This window comes from Lontra canadensis, unplaced genomic scaffold, assembly GCF_010015895.1.
Source record: "Lontra canadensis isolate GAN:19392208 unplaced genomic scaffold, GSC_riverotter_1.0 scaffold43, whole genome shotgun sequence".
NCBI lineage: Eukaryota > Metazoa > Chordata > Mammalia > Carnivora > Mustelidae > Lontra > Lontra canadensis.
In genome coordinates this window covers 3,082,028-3,105,140 of record NW_022631037.1, presented here as the reverse complement: position 1 = coordinate 3,105,140, position 23,113 = coordinate 3,082,028, and the positions used below count along the sequence as shown (strand labels likewise).

Here is a 23,113-nt window from a genome sequence, read left to right as displayed (position 1 = left end):
TTTCCTGGTTAACCCATTCATTCTTTAGTAGTTAACCCATTAGTTCTTTAGTAACCTCCATGTATTTGTGGTCTTTCCAAATTTTTTCGTGTGGTTGACTTCAAGTTTCATAGTGTTATGGTCTGAAAATATGCATGGAATAGGATCTCAATTTTTTTGTAGGGGTTGAGGCCTGATTTGTGATATAGTGTGTGATCTGTTCTGGAGAATGTTCCATGTGCACTCAAAAAGAATGTGTATTCTGATACTTCATGTGAATGTATCTGTATGTATCTGTGAAATCCATCTGGTCCAGTGTGTCATTCAAAGCCCCTGTTTCCTTGATGATCTTCTGCCTGGATGATCTGTCCATTGGTGTAAGTGGGGCGTTAAAGTCCCTTACTATTATTCTTTTTTTTTTTTAAGATTTTATTTTTATTTATTTGACAGACAGAGATTACAAGTAGGCAGAGAGAGAGAGGAGGAAGCAGGCTCCCTGCTGAGCAGAGAACCAATGTGGGGCTCGATCCCAGGACCCTGCGATCATGACCTGAGCTGAAGGCAGAGGCTTTAACCCACTGAGCCACCCAGGCTCCCCCCTTACTATTATTCTATTATTATCAGTGAGTTTCTTTAAGTTTGTTATTATTTGATTTATATATTTGGCTGCTCCCAAGTTGAGGGCATAAATATTTACAACTGTTAGATCTTGTTGGATAGACATCTTTATTATGATATAGTGCCCTTCTCCATCTCTTATTATGGTCTTTGGTTTATAATCTAGTTTGTCTGCTATTAAATCGGGCTATTCCAGCTTTCTTTTGATGTTCACTAGCGTGACTGATTGTTCTCCACTCCCTTACTTTCAATCTAGAGATGTCTTTAGGTCTAAAATAAGTCTCTTGTAAGCAGCATACCAGTGGGTCTTGTTTTTTGTTTTTTTTTTAATCTATTCTGACACCTGATGTCTTTCAATTGGTACGTTTAGTCCATTTACATTCAGAGTAATTATTGATTGATATGAATTTAGTGCCATCGTATTACCTGTAAAGTTGCTGTCCCTGTAGATTTCTTTCTAGTCTTTGTTGCTTTTGGTCTCTTTCCTGCTCAAAGTGTCCCCTTTAATAATTTCTTATAAAGGTGGTTTGGTGTTCATGAACACATTTAGTTTTTGCTTGTCTTGGAAAGTCTTTATCTCTCCTTCTATTCTGAATGACAGCCTTACTGGATAGAGTATTCTTGGCTGCATATTTTTCCCATTCAGCATGTTGAATATATCAGGCCATTCTCTTCTGGCCTGCCAAATTTCTGTGGACAGGCCTTCTGCCTACCTATCATGTCTGCCCTTGTAGGTTAAGGATCTTTTGTCCCTACCTGCTTTTGGAATTTTCTCTTTATCTTTGTATTTTGCAAATTTCACTATGATATGTCTTAGTTTTTATTGATTTTGTTTTTATTGATTTTGAGGGTAGCTCTCTGTGCCTCTTGGACTTGAATGCCTCTTTCCTTCCCCAGATTAGGAAAGTTCTCCGCCAAAATTTGTTTAAATAAACCTTCTGCCCCTTGTTCTACTCTTCTCCTTCTAGGGCTCCTTTGATACAGATTTTATTGCGCTTTGTAGATTTGCTGAGTTCCCTAAGTCTATATTTGTGATTAATATGTTTTCTTTATGTCTTCTTTTCATCTTCATTATTTTCCATAATTTTATCTTCTGTATCACCTGTTTGATCCTTTGGTTCTTCCATCTTCATTGTTATTACATCCAGTGGTTTTGCTTCTCAGTTACAGTATTGTTTATTTTGGCAGGACGAGTTTTTAGGTCTTTTATCTCTGCAGCCAGGGTTTCTCTAGTGTCTTCTTTGCTTCCTTCAAGCCCAGCTAATATTCTTATGACTGTTGTTCTAAATTCTTTGTCAGATATATTGCTTATATCTATTTTGAGAAAATCCCTGAGTGTGATTTCTACTTGGTCTTTCCTTTGGGGAGAATTCTTCCATCTTGTCATTATGTCTAGGTTTCTGTCTTTTGCCTTTATGAAAGCTTGTTTTGTTTCATGCTTGTGAAGAAGGGGTCATACACTGTCCAGGGCCTGGTGCTTCAGGAATTGTTTCTGGTATGTGCTGTGTGTACTCTGTTGCTGTGTTTTGGTTGCTCTTTCCCACAGGTCAGTCCTCTACAGAATTCCTCCTTGCTTGCAGTGGGGAGTGTTCAGATCTTTAACTAGATGTGCTTTGATTTGTTAGGCCTGATTTGGGGGGGCGGGGGAGAAAAGAAAGTGTAAGCTTGAGTCCAAAGAAAAAAGAAAGAAGGAAAAAAGAAAAGAGGGGGAAAAAAAAAGTCTGATCCAAAAAAATGAGAAAAGGAAACAAACCAACAAATGAACAAAAAACTATAAGCCTGATTCCAAATTAAAAAGAAAAATATATATGTAAAATAATAATTAAAAAAAAATAAAAAATTCCTATTTCCACCAGAACTAGAGCTGAGGCTTTGAAGCACTCTGTGATCAGTAGACTTGGTACATGGAGGGGCCTGTGTTGTTCTTCTGAGGGAGAGGCCCACTGCGCTGGCTCCCAGTTAGACCTGCCTTAGTAAAATGCCCCTGTCCAGGCTCAGAGGTGCAGGGTTTGGTATAAGTGACTCCAGCCTCCACTAGAGGCACTGTTTCTTTCTGATACCTCCTGGGAGTTGGGGGACTAAGGGGGGTGGAAGATGGCATCATCCCGCCCTCTCATCCTAGACAGGGGAACTTGGGGCCACTGCTGTTCAGGAGGTCCTCACAGAAAAGCAAACAGTCTCCCCTCTTGTGGCCCAGGCTTCCGTCAGATCCCTGACCTCAACCTGTCTGTGCCTGACTTTGGGCATGCCCAGCACCATAGTTCTCCTGTGTTTTACCTCTTGCCATGGACTGGGATTCAAATCTCCAAATCTTAAAGGACCTGACAAGGTGTGGACCCATTCCCCTCCCCCAGGGAGAGCCCTGCAGTGCTGCACCTCATACTGTTCTGTCCCAGAAAAGAAGCCACATGGCACACACATGGTGGCTGGCATCTATGATGAATGAAGCACTGTGAAAAGCTGTGACCAGGTCATCTGTCCTCTGCTCTCCTCTGTCCCCTGCTGTTGAAACAGTGCTCAATGATGCTCAGTGGGCCTTTCATCCTTGGAGACGCAAAATACCCTTTTCCAAATGTACTCCAAGAAGGGGAGCATTCTCTCCCAGCGTGACCTAGGGAACGCCCACACTACAGTGTCTTCTGGAACCCTACATGCTGCTCTCTCTCCTGTTCTCTCCCTTTCTCCCTGACTTCTCTCCAGGAAAAGGGCTTCTTCCCTTCTGTGGCACTGTGGCTTTTCTCTCCCCCAGGTCACATCTTCAGACCTTGCATCTGCCACATTCTCCCTCCAAGTGTGCAGTTTTCTTAATCCTCAGAACGATTTCTTAGTTGTTCAAAATGATTTGATGTTGATCTAGCTGTGTTTGAGGGATGAGGCAAGTTCAGGGTTGCCCTACTCCTCCCTGCTTTCTTAACACTGGTCGATTGTTTCAAAATATTGAAATAGAATTCCTATTAAAAAGCTATAAATACTTCTGAAGTTTAAATACATTATCTCCTAATGAGAGGGACTAAAGTCTAAGATAAGTGAGGTGTTGGCACAAACTGTTTGAGTTGACAACAAAAGTGTAAATATGGGGGCGCCTGGGTGGCTCAGTGGTTAAAGCCTCTGCCTTCGGCGGCTCAGGTCATGATCCCAGGATCCTGGGATCGAGTCCCGCATTCGGGCTCTCTGCTCAGCAGGGAGCCTGCCTCCTCCTCCTCTTTCTTTCTGCCTGCCTCTCTGCCTACTTTTGATCTGTCAAAAAAAAAAAAAGTGTAAATATGACCATAATTTCCTTTTTGCCAATGGTTATCACCTGTTTACTGATACCAGCCTGTTTCATAGCCTACATGTAAGACTTCAGCATTGTTAAATGGAACACTCTTTCATAAATGTATTGACTTTCTTCTCTTAAGGAACATTCATTCTAAGGAGTTAGAGAATGGCTTAAACATGTATAAATCGGAAAACAGAAGTTTATTCATTCAGCAAATATTGGTCATTTTGTGCCAGAGACTGATCTGGGCATTAGACATCAATCACCAGAAACAGATAAAAACATTTGCAGTCAGGTGGGAAGAAGAATGGAGACATAAACAATAAACATAATAAAAAATGCATGTAGTATATTAGAAAAGTATAAAGGCTATGCAAAAAGGAAAAGATTTACAATAATGAGAGGAATTACACATGCAGGGGGGAGAGAAAGAACCATCAAAGGAGACTGAGAAGACAGAATCCTAAGAGTTACATAAGAGAGTGCGATGATCTAGAAGCCTAGAGAAGAAAGTTTATCAAAGTGGAGGGCATGATGAGTGGATAGGAGCCAGTCACTTAGCTCTTCAATGAGTTGGACGGGAAAAGAGACTGTAGGTTTTAACAACAGGAAGTTCACATTAGTTGTATTGACAAGTTTCAGTAAATTTGTGCTGTTTAAATTCCTTTTGGTCAGAGAGGAAGGATCCCAAGAAAGACAAGTTACTGCTAAACTTTCTTCTTTCTGTGGTCTTGTGGTCCTAGTGGTATTTTGACCTTGGGTAAGTCATTGTGTAGCACCTAGATTGCTGTTCACAGAAAACTTAGGATACTGTTGTTTTTGCTTGAATGTCAGCCTGGTCAGTGTGAACAAATGGCTGTTACGATTACACTGAAAGCAGCAGTAGGTACTGAGATTTCTGTTGTGAGAACCCCAAACTCAGAACTGCAGGAACTAGTCATTTGGTAGGTATCATCATTTAGATTCAGAAGTGCTAACTAGGAGAATCTGTGATGTGTGGGCATTACAACCCGTTGACTCCAGGTGGCATTCCTCGAGGTTGCTATAGAAATAAAGAAAATAGCTTACAGAGGAAAAAATGCAGCCCTAATTTTAACTGTTTAGTCCACTAAGAAAAAGAATACCAAGTCAGGTGGAGACTTTGCCTTTTTAATTTTAGTTTAATGTGTTATTCTAGATTTAAAATACATATGATTAACTTGGTGGTGGTGTGTGTGGGGGTGCTGGTAATCAGAAATTCAACATTTAAGTGACTGTCACCCTAGCAAGGGTATACTGAGCAGACAGAATCATCATAACATGTGGGCCGAGATGAGGCTGCTCTAGACAAGTCTCTCAAAGTTAATTGATGGAAACTTCCCACCTTCAAGAATTTTTTTTACCTTAGCAGTGCTTTGCCAAGACTGCTGAAACACAGCTGTGGGTGCTGTGCCAACACCCACATTGCCAGTGTCAGGAAGGATGTACTTTTAAACCTCTAATTTATCTAATAATGTCTTTAGGGTTGTGTAGGTTTGGCATTGTGATGAAAATGCTTCCTAGCCTGGTTTATAATGAGAATTCAGTTTGCAGCCTTAAAATATATATTGTCTTGATAACGTGTGTGGAAGGTACTAACAAGTCAACTTAGAAAAAGATCTAAAATACTATCCTGTCCATCTAATGGGACTTATTTATGCATGGTATTTGAAAATGAATGCAAAGTAAATGTTTTTATGCCAAAATAATTTATTGTGTTTTCTGCTCTGTACCAAGATGGTGATATACAGTGCTAGAAGAAAGCTACCTTTCAGATTCAGTTCCAGTCTGACTCCTTTTCTTTTCTCTATTGGAAAATGTAGATTGGACTCTTGTCGGCCTATAGAATGGAGATAGGAGAATAAGCTCTTGTAAATAAGTATATTTACTTATAAATAGTACTTAGAAATAGTACTCTCTTGTTTGAAATATTAAACTTCGTAACCAGTTGATGACGATTTTTTTTTGTTTATTGTATATTTATGGATCTTTAAGAAAACAAGCAACACGATATCTGAAGGATTCTTTCCTAACTAGTACACTCACTGCAAGAATTGATTACAGAATTCAGCTTATGAAGCTTGATAGTCTGGATTTTTGCCTTACAGTACATAACATTGAGAAAGTCACTATACACAGAAGTTCAAATATGCATCCATTAACATAAATAGCTTTAATGAAGTGGCATGATTTATTTATGTGACTAAACTTGGAATTAAAACTGAATGGACCCCTAATTAATGATATTTCAACATTGTACAAAGCTATGAATATCGTTTATGTATGGCTTAGATTTAAACTAGACAAGGATTTATTTTTACCTATGAATATATAAAGTCTATACTTTGATGCCTAAGCAAACAAGAAAGTAATAAATTGGTATGCATGAAAACATGTTTCCTTTTGTTCTCAGGATGTGAATTGCTTGAAGATAGGAATGGTAAAGCACTTCAGAAATATCTGTTAACATATATAAATAGCAAAGGATCTTTCTTGGACTGTATTTGAGGGCCTTAACATGATTAATTTGACTTTAAAAGAGCCAGTCTCTTGGGGCGCCTGGGTGGCTCAGTGGGTTAAGCCACTGCCTTCGGCTCAGGTCATGATCTCAGGGTCCTGGGATCAAGCCCCGCATCGGGCTCTCTGCTCAGCAGGGAGCCTGCTTCCTCCTCTCTCTCTGCCTGCCTCTCTGCCTGCTTGTGATCTCTGTCTGTCAAATAAATAATAAAAATAAAATCTTAAAAAAAAAAAAAGAGCCAGTCTCTTAAAATGACACACACTGCAAAAGTTAAAAAAAAAAAAAAGTTGAATCCTACTCTACTTCAGCAATGTTCTCAAGGTAATAACAATTTTAACCACAATTTTTCAAACTGCTGTGAGTTTTGGCCATTCTCTGGTACTCGCTCTGCAATACATTTGCCAAACTTTGAGACCTTCATGCATCAGCATCGTAAATGCTTCTGTCCAGGCTGTACGAGAAATGATGAAAGAAAGCAGTTTACTATGTTACTATCATGTTAGTTATTCCTGGTAATTCTCTTTAGAATGACAAGCTCTAATGATAAGCTTTTATTTGACTTGTATCAAATATTCACTGATGTGACTGTTTTAAAATATATTTGCAATTCTGATTTTTCAGAAATAGTCACTTTGATTTCAGTCAAAATCATAAGAACTTATTCATGCTAAGTGCTAGAGCTTTCTGACAGGTAGAGATAGCTGATGTGGGTGAAGTGTCTAGCTAGATGTTTTATATCTAGCTATTAGTCAGCTAATCCTCCTCCCTACTTCACTGAAAATATTTTCATTCTGTCTGACAAAAAGTAAAAAATTACATTAACTGTGACTAAAAATGTATTGCAGGTGACACATTAATGAGACTAATGGTTCTTCCCTTATTCTTTAAAGTTTTCACATTCTTACCTTTGGTGAACCTAGATTCTAGGCATTTTACTAAGTACACTAAAGATGTCTTTTTCTTCTTTGGTAGTAGGAGGAATTCTAGGGAATATGATTACAATAGAGGTTTTTAGGTAATTTTAATATAAATTTTGAAACAAAAGGACCAAGTAAATCTTGTAGCTATATACTAAAAGTCCACTTATGCAAAATATTTGGATGTCTCAAGTTAGTCAAAGTACAGCATGATAGAAAGTTAAAAAACAAGCCGTGCTGAGAGAGTTTATTTAGGTTTATGAAGAAAAATTTAAAACTTATCAAAAAAAAAAAAACTCAGTTAACTTAGCATGAAAGGAGAAATGGATAGCATTTGGATTTCAAGGGATGTCATCAATTTATTTCATAATTGCTAAAGGGCAATAGCTTTCAAAAATTATCATAATCAAGATTCAGTATATACTTATATGTGTATACAGAGTACTTAGCCTTACCTCATATACCCTAGTTCCTATTTTTTTTAAAAAAGGGTGGCTGGGGGGCACCTGGATGGCTCAGTGGATTAAGCCTCTGCCTTCAGCTCAGGTCATGATCCCAGGGTCCCGGGATCGAGCCCCGCATCGGGCTCTCTGCTCATCGGGCTCTCTGCTCAGCGGGGAGCCTGCTTCTCCCTCTCTGCTGCCTCTCTGCCTGCTTGTGATCTCTGCCTGTCAAATAAATAAATTTAAAAAAAAATCTTAAAAAAAAAAAAAGGGTGGCTGGGATCGAGCTCCACTTCAGGCTCTCCGCTCAGTGGGGAGCCTGCTTCTTCCTCTCCCTCTGACCCTCCACCCCCAGCTTGGCTTGTGCTCTCTCTCTCTCTCAAGTAAATAAATAGAATCTTAAAAAAAAAAATGCTGGTCACATTCATAAAATTCATTTCATCAACCACTAATGGATTGTAACCTACAATTTGAAAAATACTGATGAATGGTGATAATGATAATTTTCCTTTTTTTTTTTTTTTTTTTTTTTAACCCTTGAGGACTTCAAATATAAACATTGCCATTTTATTTGTTTCTGAACACTCAACCACTCACTTTCTTGGTCTCACCTAAACCTTATTACCACAAATACTGCTCTGGATCCAAAAATCCTATACACAAGCATCCTATTCTCAGACTACAGTGCTTCATCTTTCTAGGTTGAGTGCCCAAGTACTCTCACTAGTTGTTTAATTACATTTAGACCACCTGATTTACCATTCATGTCTGTTCTTTCTTAATCCATTTAACGTTCATGGTCTAACACTGTAATCACATGTTTAAAAAGATACTAAATTTCAGTGTTTCTTCTTCACCTGTTAATACTCACCTTGCAAAATCCCAAACCTTAATGAATTAGACAGTTCTTTTTACCAACACATTTTCCAGCTCATGGACATAGATGGAGAAAATTGTACAACCAGAAAGACTGGTTTTATTTAAAAATTGTCTCAGTGTTTTAGCAGTGACAGTCCTACTCTCTAACATGACTGTTTCATACCTACTTTCTCTTCATCCCTCCTGCCCCATATACGTGTATCCTCACCACCCAGTTGATAACCTGACCCACTGGTTCTCACAGTGTGGTCCCTAGCCCAGCAGCATGCACCTCATCTGGAAACTTGTTAAAAATGAAAATTCTGAAGTCATACTTAAGACCTAGCGAGTCAGAAACTCTGGGGATGGGGCCCAGCAATCTGTGTTTTAACAAGCCTTGATGCTGATGCCTGTAAAAGTTTGGGAACTACTGATCTAACCCCATACTTCATTGAGAAGCCATTCTCCAGAATGGAAGCTCCAGGGATGGGTTATTTTTGCTTTTGTTTTAAAAGTATAGTTGACATACAGTGTTAGTTTCAGGTAAACCACACAGTGAGTCAACAATTATACATCATGAAAAGTTTGCCACATATAGTAACCCATCTGTCACCATACAAATTTAGTACGATATTGACTGTATTCCTTATGCTGTACTTTTCATCCCCATGACACCGATTTTATAACTGGGGGTTTGTACCTTTTAATCCCCTTCACCCCTTCCCAGTTCCCTCTCCACTGGCAACCACTACTTTGTTCTTTATGAGTCTATTTATGAGTCTTTGTATTTATGAGTCTATTTCTGTTTTTTTGTTCATTTGTTTTTTGGATCCCACATAATAATAATAATAAGTGAAATCATATGGTCCTTTTTCTGACTTATTTCACTTAGGTCCATCCATGTTACGGTGAATGGCAAGATTTCATTCTTTTTTATAGCTAACTTTCCATTGTATATATACCACACCTTCTTTATCCGTTCATCTGTGGATGGACATTTAGGTTGTTTCCTTATCTTAGCTGTTGTAAATGGTGCTACAACAAACATAAGGCTATGTATATCTTTTTTTGAATCTGTGTTTTGGCTTTCTTTGGGTAAATCCTCAGAGATGGAATTACTAGGTTGTATGAGATCTCTTTTAATTTTTTGAGGATTCTCCATGCTGTGTTCTGTAGTGGCTGTACCAATTTACATTCTCACCAACAGTGCATTCCAAAGGCAGGAGTTTTTGTCTTTTTTGGTCTTTTGTATCCTGAGCACCAGAACAGTGCCTCAAACACTGTAAGCCTCAATAAGCTACTGTTGACGCAGACCTTTAGATGGGAACTCTTTGATTTTCCTACTAAGAAATCTAGAAACCTCCCTGCATCTTTATCCATTTTCTTCCTTTCTTTTCCAACTGGTGAAATGTTCCTTATGCCATCAAAGGTCAGCAATTTCCAGATATGTTTTGGATCTCTCCTCTTCCTGCTTTCTCAGGAGCTTCACTCCTTTGGTCATACCCCATTTCCTGCATTATCTTTAGACTTTCTCTACTAGATTATTTCATTTAGTAAACAGTCATATTCTATACCATGCCAAAATAAGAACCGGCCCTGTCCTCAAATGCCCTTTCAGTTACTGCCACACGTCCTTGCCTCCCACTTACCCATTCTGATCTTATTTTCACCTCCACAATTCAATGCTCTTAACAAAGTCAATGATTTTTTGAACATCTTTATTGAGATGTAATTCACACAGCATAAAAGTTACCCATTTAAAATATACAGTTCAGTGGTTTTAGTACATTCATAATTGTTTAACCATCACTAACTACAATCCAAGATTCAGAACATTTTCATACTGCAAAAAGAAACCTCCTACCCATCAGCAGTTACTCCCTATTCAACTCACCTCTCTGCCCTAGGCTACTGCTGCTATACTCTGTTTCTGTAGGTTTGCCTATTCTGGACTTTTTATATAAATGGAATCACAGAGTACGTGGTCTTTTGTGACTGGCTTTTTTTTTTTTTACCATTTTATTAAATCTCAACTTTTATTTCAAACTTAGTGTTTGTTTTATAAGGAGAATTTGGTAAACATAGAAAATATCAAAAAGACATTAAGAATTACCTCTACCCACCATCTCACTCCCTCCCTTGCCTAAGAGGCACATGAAGTCCTTTCTTCCCTTATCTAATTTCATTTCCAATGGTCAGACTTTTAAATATAATCTCACTTGTGTGATATGTGGAAAGGTAAACTTTAACTGAAAATGAATTTTTTAACCACTGTACTAGATAACTTTCTTTTCTTCCCCAAACCACTCCCTATACATCTCAGCTTTGATCCTTGTCCTGGGTGCCTTCTTTGTTCCTTGTTTTTCAGTTTGCTTCCCCTGTGGAAGGCACTAGCAGAAGTTAAGATGGGAAGAAAGTAAGGTCAAGGTGTTTATTAACTGGGCTCCTTTCACTGGGCTTCTGTGCACAGGCTTTATGTTTCTAGTGTGGACTGCTGTGTCTCTGGGATCAGAGGCTGATCCCTTGTGATTTCAGGCTTAGAAGCTGTGTGACTGGCTTCTATCACCATATTATTTCTAAGGTTTATCCACATTGTAGCATGTATGAATGTGCTGCTTTTATTTATCCATAATCAGTTGATTGGTTGGTTGGTTGTTTCTACTGTTTGGCTATTATGAATAATGCTGCCATGAACATTCAGGTACATGTTTTTGTGTTGATGTATGTAAGGGGAATTGCTGGGCTATGTAAGAACTTCAGCATTTTTAAGGAACTGCCAAAGCAGCTGTACCAGTTACGAGAATATTGTTGTGGCCTGTTTTATAAAAACAATCTGCCAAATCTGTTATTTTTTTAATTTTAATTTTATTTTTTTAAAGATTTTAATTATTTATTTGAGAGAGAGAGAGAGAGAGAGAAAACAAGTGAGAGCACAAGGGCAGGGGGAGTGAGAAGCAGACACCCCACTGAGTAGGGAGCCTGATGCTGTAGGGCTCAGTCCCAGGACCTGGTGATCAGGACCCAAGCCAAAAGGAGGCTGCTTAACTATCTGAGCCACCCAGATGCCACTGCCATGTCTGTTCTGGCCACATAATTCACATCCTTCACACATATAAAATATACTCCCCTGACTCCCACCCCCCATAAAGTCTCCCAAAGTTCCATCCCTTAATGGCCTCAGGCTCAGGCTAGAGGTTTAGGAACTCAGGTCAAGTGCAGGTGAGATTCCTTGGGTACAATTTCTTGATGAAAGCACTTTCAGTATAATTCCACTTGATATAAAAATGTGGTGACTAAAAGAAGAAAACTATCTGGGCACCTGGGAGGCTCAGTGGGTTAAGCCTCTGCCTTTGGCTCAGGTCATGATCTCAGGGTCCTGGGATCGAGCCCCACATCAGGCTCTCTGCTCAGCGGGAAGCCTGCTCCCCGCCCGCCACCGTTCTGCCTGCCTCTCTGCCTACTTGTGATCTGCCAAATAAATAAATAAAATCTTAAAAAAAAAGAAAACTATCTAAACCCTTCCTAGAACTCCCCAACATACAGTGGTGAAGCATGAGATAACTTTCCTATTCTGAAAGGGTTTGGAAAACAAGAGGCAATTCTCTTTTTATAATTTCTTCCTATGTGATGCAGTCTATTTCAATGATTTTAAATATCATCCATACATTGATGACTTCCAAATTTCCTATCATCTCTGAGCTCCACACTACAATGTCTAATAACTTTCATTTCATTTGATACCTTCATTAGGGTATCTCAAAAGTATTTCCAACTTCACATGCTTTAAAATTAACTCTTGTTTTCTTCTATACCCTTTGCTTCCACAAACCTGTTCTTTTCCTGGTTTCTCCGTCTAGGTGAATGATGCCACCATTCATCTAGTTGCTCAGACCAAAACCCAGGACTCAGCCTTAATTCTTTTATTTCTATATTCTAATAACCAGCAAGGTCTGTATTTTCTTTTTTTAGAATATACTAATTTTTTTTTTTCAATTTCACCTGGATTACAACAATCTCCTTATTGGCCACCTTCCGCATTCTTTCCGATTTCCTTTAGCACAGCAGTCAAAGTCATATTTTAATTAATATGTCTGTGTCTGGCATGCTCTTGCTCACAACCGTCAGTAGCTTCCCAGTGCCCTATTGAGTGAAATCACTTTCCTTTCCATGATCTATATGGTTCGTATAACTGGCTGTTGCCAGTCCCTCTGACCTTATTCCCTGCCATCTTCCCTCTTTATCCACCATACTTCATCTTCTCTGGGCTTTTTTCAGTTCTTCACACATAGCGGGATCTCAGAAAGGATCTGTACACATGCTGTTTTCTCTGCCTAGAATATTCTCTCCCAACTTCCCATCCACAGAACCGAGTCTTTCTTATCCTTCAAGATATGGATTCCTGACCATCCCCCTTCTATAATTCTGTACCCTGTTTGTTTCTTTTATAAAACATCCCAATTTTAAGTTGTGTCCTGTTTGTTTACTTATTTATCATCTGTCTCCCTAACTAGATTAAGCCCTACTGGGTCAGAGGCCATGTCTGTGTTACTCACCAGTGTATACCCAGAGCCAAGGTAGAGTGTATAGCACATAATATGCACTCAATAAATATGTGTCGAATAGTGTTTAAAGACACAATTTTGTTTTGAGACAGATATGTTAATAATTGGTAATAATATCAAGTGTATTATTTCCTAATTCTTACTGAAAAAGGCCTTTTTTATTTCAGCAATTGCCCTTCCTTTTTGGCTGCTGCTTTAGCCAGAGCCACATCAGACGAAGTCCTTCAGAGTGATCTTTCTGCACATTATATCCCAAAGGAAACAGATGGCACAGAAGGGACTGTGGGTGAGTACCTTTTCTACATTATTTGTTTAAAAATATTAAAATATTCTCATGTATAGTAACCCACAGAGAATGTCTACACATATGAAATCTAATTATGTTTACCCACTTGTTGATTTTATAGCAGTAGCAAGAGAAAAAAATGCATGTATTTCAAACTAGTCAATAAAAGGAGGGAAAAAGGGACACCTGGGTGGCTCAGTCGGTTAAGCACCTGCTCAGGTCATGATCCCAGGGTCCTGGGATTGAGACCCACATTGGGCTCCTTCCCCCGGGGGGGAGCCTGCTTCTCCCTTTGCCTGCTGCTCCCCCTGCTTGTGTTCGCTCATGCCCTCTCTCTCTCTGACAAATAAATAAATACAGTCTTTAAAAGGAAAAAAGAAAGGAGGGAAAAAGAAAAATACAGGTATATTTTGAAAATATGATAATTGGAGCAAGAGATTAATATAACAATATTATCAGAATATGGTCTGATAACATCAGAATATTAACAGAATAAATAAAATGCCTAGATAAGTGGAAAGAGTAAAGTGAGATGTGTGAAGACACAACAGAAAAGATGAGAGAGGGAGGGGAGAGAGTTTGAGCAAGACATACTTCAAATATTTAGCTTACCTTTAAGAATCCAAGTAAAAAAAATCATATAAAAATTAAATCAGTTGTAACAAAACTTCTCATTAATTATATTAATTTTTTAAAAGATTTTTTATTTATTTTTTTGACAGAGATCGCAAGTAGGCAGAAAGGCAGGCAGAGAGAGAGGAAGAAGCAGGGTCCCTGCTGAGGAGATAGCCCGATGATGCGGGGCTCGATCCCAGAACCCTGGGATCATGACCTGAGCCGAAGGCAGAGGCTTAACCCACTGAGCCACCGAGGCGCCCCTATTAAATTTTATTTCTACCAAGAAATAAGTAGAGTTCTACATGACAACTATGTACATGTGATTTAATTGCATGGATCACTGTACATCTTTCTTCCAGGCAAATTAAGAAGCTTTATTTATTTATTCATTCATTTATTTGTTTGTTTATTTATTTTTAAGGATTTTATTTATTTGAGAGAAAGCACAAGCAGAGGGAGCGGCAGGCAGAGGGAGAGGGAGAAGCAGGCTCCCCGAGGAGCAGGGAACCCGACGTGGGCTTGATCCCAGGACCCTGGGATCAGGACCTGAGCCCAGGGCAGATGCTTAACCACTGAGGTTCTCAAGCCCTCCTAAGAGGCTTTATTAATGAAGGCATATTTATTAACATATTAGGCTTATCCATATTTGACAGGATCTAAGGAAATAGCAATTTTTGTAAAAATTAGGAATTACTGGGGTGCCTGGGTGGCTCAGGGGGTTAAGCCTCTGCCTTCGGCTCAGGTCATGATCTCAGGATCCTGAGATGGAGACCTACATCGGGCTCCACGCTCAGCAAGGCGCCTGCTTCTCCCTCTCTCTCTCTGCCTGCCTCTCTGCCTACTTGTGATCCCTGTCTGTCAAATAAATAAATAAAATATTTTTTAAAAATTAGGAATTACTACTCAAAATTGTTAAGGAATTTTAATATTTCACTTTGTTCTATTTTAAGCATTTGCCTTTAAACATGGTGCATAAGGAACAGAGCATATATTAATGAATAAGAATAACAAGATCCCAGAGAACTTGAGGCAGATATAAAAGTAAATATATCTGTTCTTCCTCTATCTTTCTGGATCATTTTTTTTTTCTAGATCATTTTTGATAGAAAATTGGCAAGAAAGGAATTCCTTCTCTTGTTTTTACTGAGAGTAATTGATTCGCTTGGAACCAAATTGCTCCAAAGTCAACTTGGATGGAATTCCTGCTACAAAGCATTGGTCTTTCCTCCGGTAGTGATGCATGGCGTGAAAGCCCTGTAATGAAAGATGAGGGAGACGAACTCGGCTTCACCGCAGCCTGGGCGGCGGCTGACTCAGCTCCAGCTCAGTACAGTGACATTAACGACTAATGAGTAATTTACAGCTGCGAGGGGGTGGATTGTTACTTGGGACAATTTTCTCTTTTTTCACACCCTTTTTTATTTTATTTTTCCATTTCAAGCAGCAATTATTTATATACTGATGTTCTACACTCCCTGCAGAAGGAGAATACTTAACGTAGCAAGACTGGAGTGTAGCCCTACATGCCTGCTTTAGAACTGAACCCCCATAAGATAGCAAAGTGAAATGAAGAGGTTTTTTTTTTTTCTTTTGGTGGTATCATTGGTCATTCTGATTTTCTGTTTTTTCAAGAGATTACCCAGTGTTGTTTCCTTGCCAGGGTTGTGATTCAGAATGATCTATTGTAATTCTCTTTGCAAATCCTTAATCTCTTTAACCCAAATCCCTCAGTTTGAATTGCACTGAGGAGACTCTGGGAGGGGGTGGCAGGCAGAGTGGGAGAGGAGCATGCTGGGTAAAGCCTGCACCGCTGGTTTCAATGCACTCCCAAGTCCCCACTGAATGCCTTTGCCTCTCAGTTGTTTCCAAAAATAGACTTTAAAAAAAAAATCCTTAACCTAAAGTTCTTTTCATGTTTATGTCATCTCTACCAGAGTGTTTGCTAAACAACCTTGTATCTCTCGGTACAAATTTAGTTTGGCAGATATAACTCCTCTTCAGACAACCTAAAATCAATTTGAAATATCCCAATGTAAAAATTAAAAACAAGAAGGGGAAAATTGTGACTAACACAGAGGAAATTAAGAGTTTTTTTAAAAAAGCTTTTATTTATTTGTCAGAGAGAGAGAGAGCACAAGCAGGGGGAGCCACAGAGGGAGAGGGAGAAGCAGGCTCCCTAGTGAGCAGGAAGTCCCATGTGGGACTCAATCCCAAGACCCTGGGATCATGACTTGAGCCAAAGGCAGACAGACACTTAACCAACTGAGCCACCCAAGGCATTCCAGAGGAAATTAAAAGAATTATGAAAACTTTGTGTAAATAAATCTGAAAACCTGGGTGTTTTCTAGAAAAATACAAATTGACAAACTTAACCTAAGAAAGAGATTAAGATTGTCAAGGAACTATCTTCTAAAAAAGGACAAAGAATAGGCGATTCTACTAGTGAACATGTTCAAATGAGCAAAGAGACAATTCTAATGGTTTTTAAAATGAATTATCCAATTGCATATGGAAGGAAAATTTGCAAAACATAAAACTGATACAAAAACTTGCCTGAAATAAAGCTAAAGAAGGAAATGAGAGATCAATCTAAGTATCAATGTAAAAAAATCCTAAGTAAAATATTTGTATATTGAGTACAATAGTTCATTCATTCATTTATTGAGGGCCTACCATAAGGTTCACACTGTGCTGAGACCATAAACAAAACAGAAAAAATACGAAGTCCATTAGGATAATTGATATATTAAGGTCAAAAGAAAAACACCAGAATAATCTCAAAAGATGCCCAAAGAAGCATTTGATAAAATTCAATTACCCATTCCTAATTTTAAAAGTATACGTAAAAAGTAGAACTAGATGAGTACATCTTGGACTTTGTAGGACAAAGTTTGGCTCAGACCAAAATCTAGCATGTATGCATAATGTGTACTTAAGAATTTTTTGGTTGCAAGCAACTACTAACACAACTCAGACTAGCTTTAACAAAACAGAATTTATTGGCTCCACTTTAACATATGGGCTACACCGCTAGATTCAAGGCCTCACATGATTCATCTTAACCTAACATTTCTCCAAATCTCTGCTGTCTTCCTCCTTCCCTCCTTTCCTTCTTCCCTCCTTTTCTTCATCCTCTCCCTTTCTCTCTCTCTCCCTCCCTCCCTCCCTCCCTCCATTCCTTCTCTTTCTCCCTTTCTTTTTTTCTTTTTTTGAGTTGGCTCCACATCTAACATGGAGCTCAAACCATGACCCTGAGTTCAAGAGTCATTTGCTCCACTGACTGAGTCAGCCAGGAGCCCCTCTTTAATTTTGATTTTATTTTCAGGCTCCATGTGGTGGCAAGATGACTGCTAGAAGCACTAGGTCATCATCTGCCCAGGCTCAAATCAAGCAGGAAAGTAAGAGTTGCTCTTCACTTCAGTTGCTCTTACATAAATCACAGGATTCACTCTAACCAGCCCAGCTTGGATTATTTCCAATTCCTGAACCAATCAGTATAGCCAGAGGAATGTTGTTGTTTAATTAGCTAGACTGGATCCACATGTTTTACCCCCAGATGCACATGGACTGCGAGTAGGTAAGAGTATGTGACTGTCTATCTCTGGGTTGTGAGTTTGAGCCCCACATTGGGAACAGAGATTACTAAAAAAAAAAAAAAAAAAAAAAAAAAAATCCTAGATCCTATGTTAAAACCCTACTGAGCAACATAAAAAGGATTTAAATTAATGAAATAATATAACTTGTTCACAGATAAGACTCAATATGAAAAAGACATCAATTTTTTTTTGCAAATTATAAATTCAAGATGATCCCAAAACAGTGGCAACAGATTTCCCCCCTCAAATTTGCCAAAATAATTAGAAAACTCATCTGGATGAATAAACATGTCAAACTACCAAGTGACATCTTTTAAAATTAATATTAGGTAGGAAAGCTAATCCTCCTGATACGAAAACATGTTATAAAGTTATGATAGTTATAAAATAATGGCACCACTATAGAAATAGATCGAGTGATCAGTGAAACCTATAGAATAGATGATAAAAAAGCATACATTTTTTAGTAGTTACTTTATGTAAGTTTGCATATCCATTTATTCAGTAAACATCTAATGAGTCCTTGCTGTCTGCTAGGTACTGAACTATGACTAATCAAGTACGATTAAGACACAATCTGTATCTACAGTCTAATTTGGGAAATGTAGAGCATGGCTGTCAGAGTCAGACAGACCTGTGACTGAAATGGTTTTACTTGTTTGTGAAATGTTCCAGAGACAGAGGACGTAAAAAACACTTAATAAATGTTATCTATTGTTATAAAATGTGGCAAGAGCTATAGTAGATGGTGTGATGGGAACATAAGGGAAGAAGCAACTGGGAGGGAATAGGAACAGATATACTGGTTTACTAAATATTAGAGGAAACTGGTGTTGCCTCCCCTAACCAGTTGAATCTACCCAGTGCTGCCCCCAAAGACAGCACAGTGATGGAAATGTTCTCTACCTGCATTGTCCATTGTGGTAGCCATTGGTCATATGTAGTTACTGAGCATTTGAAGTATAGCAAATGTGACCCAAACACTGAATTTTAGGTTTTACTTAATTTTAATTAATTTAAAGTTAAATGGCCACATGTAGCTAGTGAGAAACCGTACTTGACAGTGCAGGTCTATATAGTAAGAGTAATATACAAGCCAAAGAATGATATTATGGTTTCTATTATTTGGGAATCTGAGACCTATCCTGACAGTTAATATCAGTGATTTGTTTCACCCACACTCCACTATCCCTCAGTGTTTCCAAAATCACTTACTGTTTTGCAATCCTCTGTTGTGATTGAGTCAAACTCACACCTATGCTGCTGCAAAGACCAGTTGGGTTGGAGTGCTACAAATAGGTAATTGCTGGCTGAAAGAGATTGTTTCTGGCAACTGGTGCTTTAAAAAATAAAGACTGAAGTTTGTCAAAACAATAAAAATACTAGCTTGTATTTTTCCCTTTTATACACACCTTCTCAGGTTCCCCTTGTATAGGCACCTCCCCAGGTGGCATTTGCTTGCTGAACTTCCTTTCTCTTTTAAATATACCCTTGATTTTCAGTTATATAAAAATGTCAAGGGGGATAGAGCCAAAAACATGGTTTACCAACTTATATTATGTTAATGAGAAGAAAGGCAATTGAAAACCTTGAGATAAGCTTTCTGAATATAGTCACTGTTGGAAGGATTTTGAATAAGAAAACAGGTAAATGTAGTTGCAGATTAAAGCAACAGCAGGGAAAGAAACAGAAAAGTTCCTGGGCCATTCTAGAACACAAAGTCTCTCTCCTGTGGGATCTGTGTTCTAGAGCAGAGGAGTCACATGCAGCCATTGCCCATCTGGTACACGTTTTCTCAGGCTGTCAAGCTATATCCTATTTAGTAAAGTGGAAAAAAATAAGAATTTTTGAAGAATTTGAAATCTTTTTACCTGAGATGTAGGAATCTCTAAAATACTGGCTTGAGAATACTTAATCTCCCCTTGGTTATTTAATAGCTGCAACTTGAGTAGAGGGCAGCTGGAGCCGGGGTGATGTGAGATACAGTCTCTTCAGCACTAGTCAGTATTGCCTAAAAGGTTTACACACCTGTCCATCCATGGAGGGCTGCAAGTCAGCCTCCCAAGTCAGCTTATCTACTCGACTTGATAGGTCAAGTAGTAGACTTAACAGTCTAAGGTGAAGAACCCTCTGGTTGTCATCTCCTTTGTTCTACCCAGGGTTACACCCATAGACAGAGTTTTTTTGTTTTGTTGTTGTTTTTTTAAAGATTTCTTTATCTGACAGATCACAAGTAGGCAGAGAGGCAGGTGGGGGGTGGGGAAGCAGGCTCCCTGCTGAGCAGAGAGCCTGATGTGGGGCTCGATCCCATGACCCTGAGTTCATGACCAAGCCGGAGGCAGAGGCCTAATCCACTGAGCCAACCAGGCGTCCTGACAGAGTTTTTTTGTTTTTTAAAGATTTTATTTATTTGATAGAGACACGGCGAGAGAGGGAACACAAGCAGGGGAATGGGAGAGGGAGAGCAGACTGTCCGCTGAGTAGGGAGCCTGATGTGGGGCTCAATCCCAGGACCCTGGGATCATGACCTGAGCCGAAGGCAGATGCTTAGCGACTGAGCCACCCAGGGGCCCCCTGACAGTACTTTTTTCCTTAGAAAAGTACTTTTTTCCTTAGAGACTTAAAAAAAACCTTTTACCACATTTGTTAACCTTTAGCTAAACTATTTAAGCTATTGCCAAAAACTTTTAGGGAACTGGAAGGAGGTAAAGGAAGAGGTCAGAAAAAAGACAAAGACAAAAAAAGTTTATTAAACTCTCATTCCTGTAGTTGGTAAATAAATGATGTTTTCATAGGTCTTTCATAATCCAGTTGGTTGGATAACTACTGTTCATCTTTCAGTCATTCATTTTCTTTTTAAAGACCTTATTTATTTATTTATTTATTTATTTATTTATTTATTTGACAGAGAGCACAAGCAGAAGGAGCAACAGGCAGAGGGAGAGGGAGAAGCAGACTCCCTACTAAGCTGGGAGCCTGATGCGGGGCTCGATCCCAGGACCCTGAGACCATGACCTGAGCCAAGGGCAGATGCTTAACCAACTGAGCTCCTCAGGCGCCCCTTCAGTCATTCTTCTAAGCAGGGGGAGCTTGGCGCTCCAGATGATAACCACGGCAACCAACAAAAAGGGAACCAGTGCTCAGAGAACTTTGAGGGTTGGAAGAAATCCAGTGTAGGAGTAGATTCAACGCTGGCCAGAGGTTTTCTCCTCATGACATAAGAATATCATAGTGGCAGCTGCTGGGTGATGATTTTCTACTAGATTGGTTGTCATTTTCTCTCTTCAGAAGCAACATTTCATTTCTCTTCAGGAGGAACTTCTCTTGAGCAGGAACTTGATGAAGGTGACCTACTTCTGTCTTTACCAAGCAGGCAAGTGAAAAGCAGCTTTACAAGGCTCTTCACTGGGGGTGTCTGTGTTTCTTTCACAGAGATTGAAACAGTGAAATTGGCCCGTTCTGTCTTCAGCAAACTGCACGAGATTTGCTGCAGCTGGGTGAAAGACTTCCCTCTCCGCAGGAGACCCCAGCTGTATTATGAGACGTCAATCCATGCCATCAAAAACATGCGCAGGAAAATGGAAGACAAACATGTCTGCATTCCTGACTTTAATATGCTCTTCAATCTAGAGGTAAAGGGCCCTTCTCAAGAATCAATGAGATTAAAAAAAAAACACCTTCATGGTCTTATTTTTCTATAAGGAGAACTTCTAATATACCTCTAATAGTATCCTGATGGTTTGGAATAGGACTGAAGGCAGAGGGGCACAAATTTGCTTGCATCAGACAACAGAAAAGAAACTATTTTATGTTATTTTGGTTTGTTTCTTTATTTTTAAGTAAGCTCTACACCCAACGTAGGGCTTAAACGTCTACTCTGAGATCAGGAGTCACATGCTCTACTGACTGAGCCTGCCAGGTGCCCTGATTTTATATTATTTGAATAGGTAATATATTCATACGGTTCAGATTGGAAAACAAAAATCTCTCTTTTGTCCTTGTGTCTCGGACGCTCAGTTCCCTTCCATGAAGGCAAGGGAAGTTACTATTTTTTTGTGTAAACTTCCAGAGCTATTCTATAAATATATAAGCATCAAAGAAAACTGCCATGCCTCAATAAAGCTGTTTTTTTAAAAGGAAACTACAGTACAATCAGATGGTGTTTATTAAGTTTCCACATTACTATGTTGTTGAAACAACGTAAAACACAAACATAAAAGGATGACTTTAAGACTGAGACAGTTTTCTGATTTACTGTGATTCTCTTTTTAAAATCTCAGTTTCTGAGATAAGGAAAGTAGATGGAATTACATTTCATGAATCTCTGTGACTGACAAATTGGATCATATGAGCCCTGTCAGCTTAATAACCATTTTCTTGTTATCTTTCTCTTCTTTTTCTATTAACTGTATTCTGTTAGTGCCAACAGAGGTAGGTTTGTTTCCTCTGCCTGTCACTTGTTTCTTTTCTTCACTCAAGTCCATAACTTAAAAATTACAATGTAGTAATTTATACAAAGCACAATATTTCCTTTATTTAGCAGCTAAATTTAAATTTTAGCTAACTGTCAAGGTCTGATAAGCAGTGATGGTAGGTTGGTAATTGGTGCTTATGGTACAAAGATAGATCAGCTTTGTTTCCAAATTCCTTTAGAATATATGAATATCCTTGTTTCCAACTGCTACCATGCCCATGCAAATGTAACCTTAAAGGTGAACTTTAATGTGACAAACAATCCTTCTATCACTACACCCACTTGAAGATTATACTCAGATCTGAGGGCATTGTAAATGTTCGTTGATCTGGTTGGTTTTCATTTTGCTTCAAAATCAGCCCAAAGGCCTAACTCAGAAAGGAACACCTTGCTTTAGAGAAACCGTTTTGAAGGCAATTTGGCAACACATACTTAGAACCTGTATATTTTCACCACCGTTGATCTGGTAATTTCACTTAATTTTATATCATAAGGACATAAATGCAGGAAATTCTTACATATATGTTTTGACATAAATGTCTTACATAACAATTTCAATAATAAACTAGAAATGATCAAAGTCATATAGGGAGTAACTATAATATGCTCATAAGATATATAGTACATATTCATTTCAAATGTCTGAGTAATAATGACATGGGGGAAATGCTAATGATATGCTAAATGACAAAAAGGATTTAAAATTTTATGTATAGTATAATTCTAATTTTGTTTTATCTAAAAAATTTATATATGTAGAAAAAAGACTGGTTATCTATGAATGGTGGGATAATGTAGATTTCTTTATTAGTCCAAATAAACAATACATCATCTTTATAACAGGGAAAACTTTGTTATTTTATTTAAAAGGTACACCATTTTTTTTTTCCACTTGGCTGTCTTCTGTTTCTTTGGATGCTATATTGTTTAAGAATCTCCCTACCAATCTCACATTGTTTAAAGTTAT

At 38.6% G+C, this 23,113-nt stretch overlaps 1 protein-coding gene across 1 annotated transcript in view; it reads left to right on the top strand.

Moving 5' to 3' along the window:
• Nucleotides 1–23,113, top strand: part of PPM1E (protein phosphatase, Mg2+/Mn2+ dependent 1E) — a 206,834-nt gene that overhangs the window by 167,741 nt on the left and 15,980 nt on the right. Inside the window, exons 2-3 of the mRNA XM_032871926.1 lie at nucleotides 13,340–13,458; nucleotides 21,105–21,304. Coding sequence (XP_032727817.1) covers nucleotides 13,340–13,458; nucleotides 21,105–21,304 — 319 coding nt within the window. The remainder of the gene's footprint in view (nucleotides 1–13,339; nucleotides 13,459–21,104; nucleotides 21,305–23,113) is intronic.